Here is a 15,651-nt window from a genome sequence, read left to right as displayed (position 1 = left end):
TCCCTATAATAAACAATTGGATAAATAAGTATAAGGTCTTTGTATTTTTATTTAACTTACTAGTAGATCCATTATGTTATTATAAGGTCCTTAAGTATTATCTTAATTAACTCTTTAGTTTTTTTATTTATTTTTATACATGAAAGTACAAAATTATCGCTAATTATACAAATAAAACGATAAGTTTTACAGTACTTAATTATGATTTATAGTTATATGAAAATTAATAAAACAATTAACTAGTATTGCAAAGATTATTACTATGAAGATACTATGAAGAAAAAAAAATATAAAATAGGAAAAATAGATATTTTATTATTAAAACATATAGTAAATGGTAATTTTGATATTTTAAATTTTATTTAGTCTAATTTGACCATTCACTCAAATATAAGGACTAAAGAATTGACGAAAATAAAAACTGAGGGACTGTATAATCGTTTCTAAAAACATAGGAACTAACTAGTATATTACATAAAAATATAGGAACTTTATAATTATTTAACCTAAACAATTCGGGTATTAAGTTAGGTTATGTTGTTTGTTATTTAATTTCAGTATTAGTAATTTCAGTATTCAAACCCTGACTTCTACAGTCATAGGTAAGCTCTCAACCAACAAGCTAAGAGCTTCACCACATATAATTCATCATTATTTATATTATAATTATAATTATTTATATATATTATTTATAATTTAGCATTTTTTATATATAATTCATCATTATTTATAATAATTATAATAAATTATATACAATATATAATTTATTATATATATAATTTATCATAATTTATTAAAATTATAATTAGTTATATATAATTTATTATTTTTTACATATATAATTTATATATTATTTGTAATTTAACATTTTTATGTATAATTCATCATTATTTATTACAATTCATTATTATTTATTATATTTATAATTATTTATATTATATTTATAATTTATAATTATTTATTATAATTATAATTATTTATAGGAAAAAGTACGAAAAAAATGCTTGTGGTTTGTCCACTTTGCAAACAGAGGTATGTAGTTTAAAAGTTTACAAATAAATGTATGTGGTATGTTTTATTTACAAAACAAAGTATTACAATTGCACAGTTAAGTTCTGATTACAACTAAATGCATTTTTATCTTAAAAAAAAAATTCTTACATATCAGCAAAACATAACTCCCGAAAAAAACAACTTCTTAAATCGAAACAATAAATAATATGGTGAAATTTTACGTTTTTTACTAATCTGACAGTTTATGAACTAAATTGATATTTAAATTCATTTTACACCGTTTCAATTTGATTTTGGGATCTGTGTTTTGTCAATATATAAATATAATTGAAAAAAAATACTCTTATTGTCATCAATTACTTAAAAGTTTAATTTCAAATACTTTGTTTTGCAAAAAAAGCATACCACATATCTCTATTTACAAACTTTTAAACCACAGATCTCTATTTGCAAATAAGGCAAACCACGAACATTTTTTCGTACTTTACCCTTATTTATATATAAAATTTATTATTTCAGTTCAGTTTACTTAATTCCGGCAAAGAAAAACAGATCCTTCATCGGATTGATCCTAAAATGGATTTTTTTTTTTTGTGTGAAAAAGTGTAAAAAATGAAAAAAAAAGAGAAAAATGTAAAAAACGAAAAATGTAAAAAAAAAAAAAACTTACAAAAATGTGAATGTTTAAAATGACGTTCTATAAGAGGTAAACATGAAAAAGTTATTCGGCTAATTTAGTTTGTTTTATCAATTAATGGAAACGAGATTCAAGAGTTTCAGGAATAGAAATTTTATTTTTTCATTGTGCCTTTGTATAAAGTTCAATACTGAAAAGAGAAACCTTGTTCATTGAGAATGGTAAAGACAACAAGGTTTTCCTTCCATTCCATCTTTCTTAAGTCATGAATTCCTACTTCTTTAGAGATCTACCGATGTGGTTAAATCATGTTGTTAACAATTAAATTGTGAAAGACAACAAATTGTCTAAAGCAATTGTAATGCTGCAACCACTGTTCAAAAGAAAGCCGTCTAGACCGCCTAGGTACTGTTTAAGCGACAATGAACAAAAACATTTTTTTATTGTAAATTTATGTTTTTGGTTTATTAGAAATCACTTTTAAGTTGTTTCAATGATATCGTTGTTTTTTTTTACTGAAAGTGGGGGGACAAAGGAAGAAGACCCAGGAATCCCAACAAGGTTGGCATCACCTAAGCCTCCAAACCCAAACCCGAATATATTAAAAGATAGAAAAAGTCACAAAAATGCAATAGAATGAAAGAAACAACCCACAAGCTAAGCGAATCGATACAAAGCTCGACCGTTAAAATTGTCCCAAAGAAAGCTAGAACAAAAAATCGGAAAAGAGTCCCACCACATAACATCAGAGCAAGTCCTACCAAAGTTTGCCAGGGCGTCAACAACCTGATTCCCTTCGTGATAGACGTGCGAAACCGCAAAATGCATTTCAGAAATCATACGTCGATAGTCAAACCAATCCTAACATAATTCCCAAGGAACCGTGATACCCGTGTCACGAAGAAGAGCAACCACGTACCTGGAATCACTCTCCAACCAGAGGCGCCACCAACCAAGGTTGAAAGCCGTTCGGATCGCGTAAAGGGCAGCATAAAGCTCCGCCATGTGCACCAAACGCTAAGACGAAGGGAAAGCAAAAGAACCAACTGCGTGGCCAGAATGATTTCTGAAAACACCCCCACAACCAGAATTCACCAGGGTAACTGATGCATCAGAATTGGCCTTAATCCAACCATGCGGAGGCGCAGACCAACAAATAGGCAGAATCCGAGGAGCTAATGACGACGAGGCAATATATTAAGCATCTCCAAAATCTGCAGCTCCACCGTAGAGTTCCAGACATTTTTAAAGATATATGTTACGAATGTACATGTTTTTCTATATTAAATAATTTTATATTATTAATTTTAGATAGTATAATGCATATTCTAATTGAATTTGTACAACAATTTGTTAATTAACAAATAAGAAATACAAAAATACAAATCAGATTAATCCCCGATTAATCTCCGAGAGCCTTGTTCGTCCGACTATCGCTCTGCATTTTTTATAACCTTGGATGCAATTGCAAAAAGCACTTGTGACAGTAATTTTCCTTTTCTTTTCGGCAACATATGTGCAATCCCATATATTTCGAAAAGCAATTTTTTCGATTGTGTTTTTCAGTTAATTAAATTTTGCAAACTTGTTGATAATTGAATCCAAAATTTATACAGCTCGATTATTAAAATCTCAATCCAGCAATGACGTAGTCTGTGGCGCATGCGTCACCCTTCTCATGGTTTCCTTACCAGTCTCCGCACTACGTCGTAAACCCTTTAGAAGACAGTTCAAAACCGTTGTCCCGTAAGAAATAAAACTGTCACGGGGCTCGCTGCCATCTGATGGACCTTCGGACGATGGTTGTGTTCTGTCATTTGAAGACACGTCATATGCCATAAGCCTATTGGTAGGCTGTTATATTACAGGTGTTACATTGACTACTTATTTATTATTACCGTCACCTATATGGTCATTGAATGATATCTTAATAATTAAAAGCGTCAAATAGATATATGAGAAATTGGTATATTGTTATTTGCTATAACAATTTATATAATAATTTATATCGTTATAGCTTGTTTCAGATGACATATGTCTTAATAAATTATATTAATGAATTTGTTTTCAGATGACATATTCGTTTTTTTTGTGTCTTTCTATTGTTGTTTAGATGATATTTTTTTAATTAAATGTGACTCTTTACTTTCTTCTTCGAATGAATTTCTGGTTTTTACCTGAATAATGAAACATGCTCAAATGAATATGGAATATCAATGATTTTAAATTAATTGGAGACCAATGCTCATAACCTGTTTACACGAGTTCAAATAAATTTCTGAATGTAATATAAAAAATATAAGCAATACATATCCAATGGGAATAAAATCGATCTTGATGTATCTGCATATCGAAAAGTCATTATTGCAAGTAATCCTCAAGTCTTGATATCTGCAAAACCAAAACTAGGTCATTGATTACAGGATATCATTTCACAAAACCCTAAACGCACTACCCTTTCCCCTTCCACGACCTTTCACTTAGCCACTCTCAAACTAGTATATATATATTAAGCTTTTTACTCGTTAAGTTTTACCACATTCTGTACATTCAAACCAAGAAAACTTACATTATAATGGCTTCCCTTGGACGTGTACAAAGACTGATCTTATTGGATCTCTGCAGATTCTACTATGAGGACCCGAGGTGGCTTATCGCCATCGAAAGTATCACTGTCATTCATATTTTCTTCTTTCTTCTTGATTTCATCTTTCTTCATGTAATGATTCTTCTTCTCTTTGATGCTAGCAGGTCCTCTGGATGAAAACATATTACATATTAAAATAGGGAGTCAAGATAAGAGGCCCCCACTACACCCCCTATGAATGGGGTGTATTTGGAATCAGAATCCGCTACCCTTTGGAGTTCCCAGCCAGACCTCCAATAGTAATAACAATTAAGATATTATTACTAAATAATATATATATATATATACATTAATCAAATTATCTTCCTATTCTCAGTTTTATTTCAGGACTAGAATTTATCATCCTAATGTGGCTCCTCAGGAGATGATTTCTCTTCCCTATCTCCTTTCTCGCCCTGTCTATCCCACTGATATAGTTAGATTTTCCACAATTTATCTATTTTTTTGATACACAATTAACCATGTTTGGGGTCTAATTTATCTACACATTTTGTAGCTGATGTGACATATATATGCACTGCTAAACAACCCCTCATTGAGGAGCCATTTCCTGAGAAAGAACAAGTTGCTGAGCAATACCTCAGCAACAAGGCAGATTATGATTCAACTGTCAGGAGATGGACTGAAGAGCATGCAAGGGGGGCATGAGGAAAGCACTAAGTAGTTCCACAACTCGAAGATTAAGTTCCCCTTGGTTTTGAAGTGTTTGCTGCTAAACTTTTTTTTTTCTCTAACTATTATGCTAAACAAACATTATAATTGGATGTTGAACAAGTGAAAATGGAGAAGATGTTTGTTTAGCTTGTGCATATATATGTAAGCTTAGTCAGTTCATGCTAATATAGCTCAAATTTTGCAGCATACTTGTTTATCTAATGCAAGTGAAACCAGATCATGATAATTAGCTAGATTTTTTTATCTAACTCGTGCATATATGACTTTGTATAAATGGTGACCCTAAACCAAATCACAATAACCAACTATATCATGATAATAAGATAACAATCAATCACTTATAAACGGTGACCCTAAACTACATGCTAAATGAACATCTAACGTATAAGAGTATGGTATATTCAAGCTTGTTTGTCTGATTAAGAGTAAAGTATAAGAGTAGTATATGCAACCTCCAAACAAACAAATAAGCTTAATCAATTCATTCATATTTATTTGTACATATATGTCAAGCAAACACAAAAGCTTAATAAGTTCATACCAGTATAACTCACATTTGGCAGCATACATATTCATGCTTCATACACATACATATTCACATATTCACACCAGTTCATGTTTCATACATATTAATGCTTAATCAGTTAACACCAATCTTAATGGTAATATGCAACCCCCATGTAGAAAGACTGAAAGAATTGAAAAGTGAACATGGTGATGAAGTTTATGATGCTGTCACCACAAGTTTGAAGGAAATTAACGAGTACAATCCAAGTGAAAGGTACGTAGTAAAGGAGATTTGGAATTTCAAGGAGAACCGAAAGCTAACACTCAAGGAGATGGACAGAAGAGCAAGCAAGGGGGCATGATATGAGAATAGCATGCAAGGAGGCCTGCATGATGTGTGAATGAAATAGATATATCACATTTTATTTAGTTGTAACATACTTATTCAAGTGAATGAAACAGATATGACCCTTTATTTAGTTGCAGCATACTTATTCAAGTGAATGAAACATATATATGACCCTTTATTTAGTTGCAGCATATGATGCGCCCCAAGCTGTTGCTCAAGGTCTCACTAAGGGATAAGTGTACCCCGTCGTTATCAAGTACTAAATCTGAACAAGTCTAGGTATCGAATCCATATGATTTATACCGTAAGTACCAAACTACTAGGCTTCTAATGTTATCTAGGCAGTGGAAAGATATATTGATGGTTGTATTTAAGTTAATATACTCCTAAAGTGATCTTAGGCCAGACAATTTATGGAATCATGTTCTTTAAGCAATGTATCCACTACATCAACCTTAGATTCAGGAAATGGTAGGTTAGGCATATGAGGTGCTGTACCATACAAGGCCTCAAAAGGGGACATCTTAATGCTGTTGTGGTAAGAAGAATTATACCAGAATTCTACCAAGCCGAGCCATTTCGACCAATCATTTGGTTTCAAGAAACACATGTTTCGTAGATAGTTTTCGAAGCATTGATTTAGGCATTCAGACTGTCCATCGGTTTGGGGATGATAAACACTGCTAAAATAAAGTTGAGTGCCCAATAATTTCATGAGTTCCTTCCAGAAAACTCCTGTAAAGATGCGATCCCTACCTGAAACCACATTTCAAGCATTCGATGTAGCTTAAATATATGCACATCCTACCCAAAATTCTAGGAATTTTTTGATAGTTAGAATAGATTCGTAGACCCGACCGGCTGATCCGTTTTAAATTTAGACTAGTTCTATTTATCTAGGAATACTGAAGCTACTTTGGCTGCAGAGAAATGATGAGAGAGTTTAATGAAGTCGCCACCCTTAGAGAACCTGTCCACCACTACTAAAATAGTATCATACCCAAGTGACTTAGGTAACTTTTCAATGAAGCCCATGGCTATGTCCTGCCATGATCCTACATGAATTAGAAGTGGCTGTAATAAGCATGGATAGGCTGAATGATCTGCCTTGCATATCTGACAAGTATCAAAATTAGTAACCCAGACTGTGTCTGTCTTAGACAAGTGAGGCCAATAAAAATGCTGTTGTACTCTTGTAAGTGTTACCCTTATTCCAGAATGTCCACCTATAGGAGAATTGTGGCATTCTTGTATCACCCGACTTCTTAACTCAGTTGCAGAGTAATTATATAGCTTGGAATTATACCTGAGTAAGCCATTGACATAGGAGAATCCAGACTGAGGAGTAGGATTTTTTTTGAGGAAGGAACAAACTGAGGAGTAGGATTGATGAGCAACTATAGCATGAGTGATTCAGCAGTGCTGCCCCCTTTATAAGAAGCTTATACTTCTTTTAACCAGGTTGGAACTACCATTATAATGGCTTGTAACTCTAAACAGTGAGTGCCTCTTTTTCATTGAGTATAGAGAGGGCATCCACGACCCTGTTTTCCCTTCCCTTTTTTTTTATACTAGATAGTGTAATCCAACCCAAGTAACTTTGAAATTCCCTTAAATTAGAGGTAGGTATGGAACTTTTGCTCTAGCAAATGTTTGATGTTTTCATGATCAGTCTTAATAATGAATACATAATGTTCCAAATAATGCCTCCAAGCAGTGCATGCTTGTAATATTGCGAGGAGCTCCCTCTCATATGGTGATAGCTGCTGATTTTGAGGAATAAAATTCTTAGAGAGGAAACACAGTGGGTGCCCCTATTGCATCAATACTGCCCCAATGCCTATACCACTTGCATCACACTCGAGGACAAATGGTTTAGAAAAGTCTAGCAACCCTAACACAGGAGGTTGAACCATGGGGGATTTTAGTGCTTCAAAGGTAGCCTGGCCTCTGAGGTCTAGTGGAAATTATCCTTCTTTAGTAATTCAGTTAGAGGCTTACTCACCACTCCATAGACTTTAATGAACCTTTTGTAATAGCCTATAAGACCTATGAATCCCTTCAACTGTTTTATGGTAGTTGGGACAGGTCACTGTTGAACAACCTCAATCGTAGTAGGATTTGTTGCCACCCTTTCAGCAGATATGACATGACCTAGATAGGCCATCTGGGACACCCCAAAATCACCTTTGGAATCCTTAGGAAATAACTGATGCTGTTGAAGTAACTGGAAGACTAGTTCAAGGTGAAGTAGATGCTCTTCCTCTGATTTACTGTAAATCAGAATATCATTAAAGAAGACTAAGACAAACTGTCTTAAGCAGGGGGGTAAATATGGTGTTCATTAGAGATTGAAATGTAGCAGGGGAATTAGTAAGTCCAAAAGGCATGACTATGAAATCATAGTGGTATGTGTGTGTGCGAAAGGCTGTCTTGTGAACATCTTCAGATTTCATTCGAATCTGATGATAACCTACCCTCAAATCGATTTTAGAAAAAACCTTAGCACCATGTAACTCATCAAGCAGTTCCTGGATAACAGAAACTGGGAACTTGTGCTTAATAGTATCTTTATTATATGCTCATTGTACTCCACACAGAACCACCAGGTTCCCTCCTTATTTTTAACCAGTAAGACTGGAGAGGCAAAGTGACTAGGCTGTATGACACCATTTTCTAGCATTTCAGTTATTAGTCTTTCGATTTCATTTTTTTTGGTGATGGGAATATCTATATGGTCAAACATTGATAGGTTTTGTACCATGTTTTAAGGGTATGGCATGATCATGGGATCTTGTGGGAGGCAGTGTAATGGGTGGCTTGAAAAGATTGACATAAGTTTGAATTAGGGCATGGCAAGGTGGGGAAACCTTAGGTAGGAAAGGATCAAAAGCAATAGTTTCTTCTTCTTTCCCTTGTTTAGTGATGAGAAATAGCCTGGATGTAACTCCTTTCCATCCTTTAGCCACCAATTGATTCACTGATTTAAGGGTGATGGCCTTAAGTTTCATTTCTCCAGTCAGCCCATGCAATTCTATTGATTGCTTATCTTTTTTGTATAATAAGTTTGTTATGATCGAAATTGAAAGTAACATGGGTGTGACTTCTCATCCAATCTACCCCTAGAATCAAGTCATAATCTCCCAATTCCAGAACTCTCACAGGGAATTGGAATTTAGTGCTCTTCATGGACTATTCAAAACTATCACACATTATACTTACAGCCATTTGACGCCCATCAACAACTATAATAGTGGCTGGTTTGACTTGTATGAGTGGGAATTTAGCTTCAGTAGCAAGTTTTTGATCCACAAAGCTGTGAGTACTGCCCGAATATATTAGAATCATTAGAGTTCTCTTGTTTGATATGCCTATGAGCCTGATAGTATTGTGAGTTACTCCTCCATCCAAGGCATTCACATAGAGAGATATAGGTTCAATGTTGTCAATAGGTAATTCCTCCTCTAGTTGTTTCAGTTCTTCTTCCACAATCTCCCCCTCATCTCCTTCAGTTTCCATGTTGATCATATTGAGTTTCTTCTCATTACACTGATGTCCTGGATAATATTTATCACCACACCTCCAACACGCCCTAGGGATTTTCTTAAAAGTGGAATTGTTAGGTGCAAGCTTAGGTTCTGTGGGTTTAGGTAGTGAGTTTGAATTTTGAGTGAAGGTAGTATAAGGTTTTTGGCTAGTATTAGTATAGGGTGTGTAAGGTTTGGCTATGGTTGGAGATCGGAAGGCTGCTTTTGGTTTACATAAATCCACTACATGTTTGAGATGAATTTCAACCAGTTTAGCTTGTTTAATGGCATCATACAAATTCTTAAGAGGATTATATCTAATTGTTGATCGGATTTCTGGCTTTAAACTTGTAGTAAACGCAGATAAATAGAAGGATTCAGTGTTTTCAGGATGTACCTTCTCCATTTTTAACTTGATAGATTCAAACTGATCTTGGTATTCCACCACAGACCCTGTTTGCTTCAATAGTGTGAGCTGTTCAACTGCATCTACAACCTCAGTCTCCTGGAACCTCTTCTCAATCTCCTCCACAAATTCACGGGCCAAGTAGCTAGAACATGGCCAGGTCTCCAATTCCGGAACCATTTCTCTGCCTTCCCTTGCAAGTATAACCCCACAAGGTGGATCTTCCTGTCCCTCTCCACTTCAAACAACTCGAAATAATGATTGCATTTGCTTACCCACAACTCCACATTTGTGCCATCAAAGGCTAGAAGATCACACTTTGGAAGTAGCTTATTGTAAGCGAAAGGTTTAGCACCAGAGGTGTCTCCCGCATAGAAACCAGGAGGACTGCACCCTTGTTGGTGTCACGAATGACTAAGCATTGACAGAGGAAGTGACAATGTTAACTGGTGGTGGTGTTGGGGAAGAATTTCCATGTTGATTCTGCATCATCAGGGAGAGAGAGTGTATAGATTTTTCCAGGGATTGTTGAGACTCCATTTGAGCTCGACGAAGATTGTTCTACTTAGCTAGCAGACTCTCATATCTCTGTTGTTGAGAAAGCCGTTGAGCTTTGATGGTATCCAGTTGCTCGGCGGTAGATTTTGATCGCCTATGAAATTGAGTTGTAAGATCATCGAGTTTTTGCTGTAATTCTTCCATGGCTTCTCGAGCTCTTCTATTTTCTTCTCTTGCTCTTCTATAATATGTAAGGATCAGAGCTTTGATATACCAATGTCAGATTTAGAATCCGATCTAAGAAATTGAGAAGAAATTCTAGAAGAGAAGATGAGACGAGAAAGAGAAAGAGAGCAGAGAGAAGAGGAAGAGAGAGATAAGAGAAGAATTTCAATTAATTCATTTGATACTCTTCAATAGGATACAACCTCCTCTAAATAGAGTGAGGACAAAAACAGGCTGGCAGTAACCTTGCAGGATCACTAAAATAGCAAAATGACAAACTAAAGAATAATGAGGAATGATGGAATTCCATCCTCATAAAACAACAAAATAACAAATAACAGAAAACTGAAATTGAAGGTTAATATCACAATCACTCCCCGATCTTCTGATTTCTACGCTTGTACGTGACCATCATATTTAATGGATTCTTAAAATTGTTTTTTTTAACACCTTAAGGAAAACTTAAAGATTGATTTGATTTTAGGATAGAAGATAAAGAAAAAAACAAAGGATGTTGTTGACCATTTCTAGTCTTTATCAATATAGTATTTAAGCACTTGCTTGTCTATAACTCAATGTAATTAATTACACATGGGTATAGGTAGGTAATTTAAAAACTGTACATTAGCAATTGAATGTATACATTTAGAATGTAGAGCAGCAAGGAACACAAAGTCATTAATTATATTTATGACATTGACAAGGATTAACAAATAAGAAGAAAAAAAAAGGGATCTAATGATATGAAAACTTAAAGATCACATGGTGCCTGTATGTCTCTCCTGGATGAATAATAGATTGAGGGAAAGTAGGTTGATTAACAAAGTCTGGAAAATGCTGAGTGTTAAGGCATAAACCTGCTGCAGGCTGATAAATAAGTCCAGCTTTTCCTTTCATATTATTGAAATGATTGGCTGTGTAAAATTGCATTCCAGGTGCATTTGTGAACAAATCCATTCTCAAACCAGACCTGCTATCTGAGACTCTTGCTGCTAGCCTCATTTTTTTCCCATTAGGAGGCGCATTAAGTGCATAATTTATATCATAACCTGTAGGAAGTTGTGCTATTCTGATTCCAATTATTTCTGGAGTTCTGAAATCAAAAAGTGTTCCGTGTACTGGATAGATTATTCCAACTGGAAGCATGTCTGGGCCTATTGGAGTGTAGTTTTCAGCAAATATCTGAATTTCTTCACTTAGAACATTCCCTGTGTCTTGGCCTCCCAGATTCCAATAATTATTTTGTGACATACTCACTGGACTTGGCTTGTCACCTACATTTTTTGCTTTCATAACAACTGTCAAATCACTTTCTCCTATCAGGCTGTACATCACACTCACAACTAATTTCCCCGGAAACCCTAAATCAAGTAGTCATAATTTTTTATCAATTTAGCCAATACTAACATAAATGATCAAGAGGTTAGAAATTACCTTGATCACCGTCAGGGCTATGATAGGTGAAGACAATATAGGGGGTTCTACCTTTGGTCTTGTAGCTGGTAACTCTCCATAAAACTTTAGAAAAACCTATAGGACCTCCATGAAAGGAATTTTTTCCATCATTTGCACATAGTTTATATACTTTTTCGCCTAGCTTAAATTCTGCATTTCTTATCCTGTTTGAAACTCTTCCCACAATTGCTCCAATATAACTCGTATCATTCTGCACTCCAATTCATATATATAATAATGATGATGATAATGATAATGATAATGACTTCCCAATTTTATTTAATTGAAGTTAAAGGGTAAAATAAATCTCACCTTGTACTCCTCAAGGGTATCATAACCAAGAATGATGTCAATTGGATTTCCTAGAAAAGAAAAAGCAAAAGAAATGAGGCAAGAAAAAGATGAAATAAGAGAAGAGAAATAAAAGAGAGAGCAGACCTCTTGAATCAGAAATCATAAAAGAGGTCATAGCAGCACCCAAATTGGTGAATCTGAGGGTTGTATTTCCTTTCATAAGTTGAAAAAAACGCATTTTTTTTTTGGAAATGTCTATTTCCTTAACATGCTTCTCTGGTGAAAGAGGATGACCATGTGCTACTTTCTCATTATGATTCTCTGGATGAGGAAGATGCTCTGGATGAGGGATATGTCCTGGATGAGGAAGATGGGGAAGATGAGGAAGATGCTCTGGATGAGGAGGATGAGGAAGATTCTCTGGATGAGGAAGAGGATTATGTGGAAGTGGTTTTTCCTCATGACCAATCCCATTTTCATACCCTAATAAGAATGCTACCAATATGCACAAACATATCTTTCCCATTTTCTTTTCTTCTGATCCCAATATCAAAATGGGATTCTTCTTTTTCAATTCTCTTCTTCTTTTTTACCCCAATATTACTCCCTAAAAATAATCTCAACCACTTAACTCTAAACCTGCCAATTGCTAACTTTGGATATCTATAGAAATTTGTGGGATTTATTTTTTTACAAATTTAGTAGCATTAGCTCATTCACTATATTTATAGCTATATGGTTGTCAATTAATTACAAATGATTATCTTTGACATTTTTGTTTCAATTTATCTATTTATAGTTGACTTGGGAATTTTGGGTTCTAACTAATAAGTACAAATAAAAGTTCACCAAAAAAATAACTACAAATAAAGACTCTAGGTGGAACCTTTGTTAATCCCTCCCCCTCTATTAAAAAACTATATATGCCAAGTCATGTGAATTTAATGGTGAAGTTCAAAAGTAACTAAATTTTATCATATAACTTTAAATTAAGAGATAAATTTTATTATATAACTAAATTCCAAATCGGTGCCTAGTGTGTTTAGACAAATATAGATACACACTTAACGTAAGAAATAATAAATTTTTGTTAGAGTGCAAAAAATAAGCTCAATCTATACGGAATGAGCTTTATTTTTTATTTTTATTTTCTCATACTCACGCTAAAAAGAAAAAAATGCGCAACCTTTTGTCCACTAAGGTGCAATCATCTCGTAGATGAAATTGAAGGATAGGCAGAGAGAGCACCATCATTGTAAAAGGTGTGGTTCCAACAGTCGGGGTGCATTGGCACTCCCATGCCCCTTACATCTTAGTCCAAAATTACTTCATATATCGTTATGTGGGCTCACAATTACCACACATTGTAATAAAATTTTACTTTTCTTATGTTAGGGATATATAAGCACTTCCTCAGAAAAGTTAGGACAAATTGAGATCTTATCCTTAAATTAATTGGTAGCCTATATGAAGTTTGAGAGACTTTTTCTGGTTATCAGAACTTTATCGGGGTGACCCCTTATATATGGACTTCGATGATTAAATTAGTTGAATCTCAATGAATATAGAATGGGAATAAGTGGAGAGAGAGAGAGAGTTGATATCACCCTAAAAGAAAAACGAACATAATAAAATAACACAACCAATAATGTAAGTAATATGAAATAACAAAAATAAAATGAATTACAAAATAAAAGAATTACAGAATACATAATATATATTCAACTTTCGGATCAACTAAAAGAACAAAAGAAGAGGAAGCTAAGGCCTAAACAAGTCAGTTTCATTAAGATAAAAAATTTCGTTGATGAGACAATCAAGCACGTTGGTCAACTACCGTTCATAGAGTGATTATCCTCGGAAGCAAAAAAGGAACAAACGATCATAAAGGCATATAAGAGCAAAAAGATGAACACTTTTTTTGTGTGTGTATAGTCCGTTGTCTGATTTGTCTCTCAGTGTATTTGAAATACATTTCAAATAGGGACAGAAAGAAAACGTATGGAAATTAATTCGTCCATCAGTCACAAATTTATTTTCCGATAATGCTAATTAACCATTTTTAGTTTTAGAATTGAAAACAATAATGACTCGAATTAAAAAAAAATTCAGACTAGGCCAAAAAGAGTCTGGCCTGAGAGGGCCCATTTTAGTCCGACATTCGTGTTGCTCACGATGCCGGTGCACCCCCAAGCCCATTAGAACTTTATTTGCTCCACCTGTGCATGAGAGAGGCTTCTAGTTAGTAAATTGTTAATGTCTTGTAAATCACATTAGTTTATAAACCACAAAATTTCTCTCAAACTAGAATTGTGGGATAGGATGCAAAACTCTCAACAAAATCATTTCATGTGGTTTAGTTTTAACATCCGTTCTCATTCATTATTTATTCATTCTAGGCTTATAATTTAATGCTAGAAAGATCTCACGGAGTAGAATATAATGACATATCATATGTTGAATCTCCACGTATCCATTATATTTTAAGCCTCAAGTTGACAAATAATAATAATTAATAACTCAAATTTTCCAACAATTCCTCACATGAATGAAATTTAAAGCGAAAATAATCTGATATGGTGATAACACTCTGCAGTAAAGTACAATTACTTTAGTGGCTAATAGACATGATGCCATTAAATTATTCTTCTGTTTGTGTAAATGATGATATGCCGATTCGTATATATTTTGTGAATAAATAATCGAGAATAAGATTTCATTATTTTATTCTATGAAGATTTATATTATATTTATAGTTGTCCTAACATTTGATTTTCATTTGTGAATATATTTCATTCATTATACATTTTCATTGTTATTCATTCATTTGTACATTATCTTGTCATAATCTCATAAATACTTGAATAAATCCGAAAATCAGAGAAAATCCCGACTTCTCGAGTTGTTTATAATTCATCTATTGCGCTAGCATTGTAGAAACTTTTAGGGTTGAAAGTGAAATAGAATTCATAAGATAAACTGATTAAATAATATTTAAAATATTCTGAATTACGATTGAGTAGATAGAAAGTCCAAAGACTCATTCTCTAAGGGTATGATAGTCCCAATGTGGCATCTACTATACCGATTATTCCTGTTTAATAGTGGAAACACCGGGTGACGACTCTCATTATTCTTTAAAAATGGACGTTCGTCATGCTAAAACTAAACCATAAGAAAATAGCTGATCGCGAACGTCGGTTAGGAATATTCTAAAACTAAGAAAAATGAAAGCTTTTCTCCGGTGATGTGAATCCCGTCGAAAGGAAGTTTTCACACCGATCATAGTGGTGATTCTGCTAGGGACTTTTAAGCGCATAAATTTTGACTAATTATGTAACCCCCTCACTTGGATCACTTGATATCTCACACAATATCAGTTATAGACATGCTTTCAATTCTCAATCATATAAACTT

The 15,651-nt window shown here is 34.0% G+C and overlaps 1 protein-coding gene across 1 annotated transcript; it reads right to left on the bottom strand.

The window, feature by feature from the left end:
- Positions 1-11,084: 11,084 nt before the first annotated feature.
- On the bottom strand, positions 11,085-12,832 carry LOC136233410 (uncharacterized). The gene is made up of 4 exons (XM_066023055.1): positions 12,379-12,832; positions 12,253-12,302; positions 11,920-12,151; positions 11,085-11,846 (listed from the first exon to the last, which is right to left on the bottom strand). The coding sequence occupies exons 1-4, from the start codon at positions 12,758-12,760 to the stop codon at positions 11,221-11,223; spliced, it is 1,290 nt and encodes a 429-aa protein (XP_065879127.1). The 5' UTR covers positions 12,761-12,832; the 3' UTR covers positions 11,085-11,220.
- Between the last annotated feature and the right edge of the window lie 2,819 nt (positions 12,833-15,651).

Source organism: Euphorbia lathyris, chromosome 6 (genome assembly GCF_963576675.1).
Source record: "Euphorbia lathyris chromosome 6, ddEupLath1.1, whole genome shotgun sequence".
In the NCBI taxonomy this organism is placed as follows: Eukaryota; Viridiplantae; Streptophyta; class Magnoliopsida; order Malpighiales; family Euphorbiaceae; genus Euphorbia; species Euphorbia lathyris.
The sequence above is the reverse complement of the archived record's forward strand: the minus strand, read 5'-3'. Positions and strand labels throughout refer to the sequence as shown.

Bases quoted from the DNA above. Each gene is read 5' to 3' on its own strand.
- LOC136233410 (XM_066023055.1), bottom strand. From the start codon at position 12,760: ATGGGAAAGATATGTTTGTGCATATTGGTAGCATTCTTATTAGGGTAT. The intron at 12,303-12,378 runs GTCTGCTCTCTC...TTTCTTTTCTAG, and splicing joins TATGATTTCTGATTCAAGAG to GAAATCCAATTGACATCATT. The intron at 11,847-11,919 runs GTAATTTCTAAC...TACTTGATTTAG, and splicing joins TAGCCCTGACGGTGATCAAG to GGTTTCCGGGGAAATTAGTT.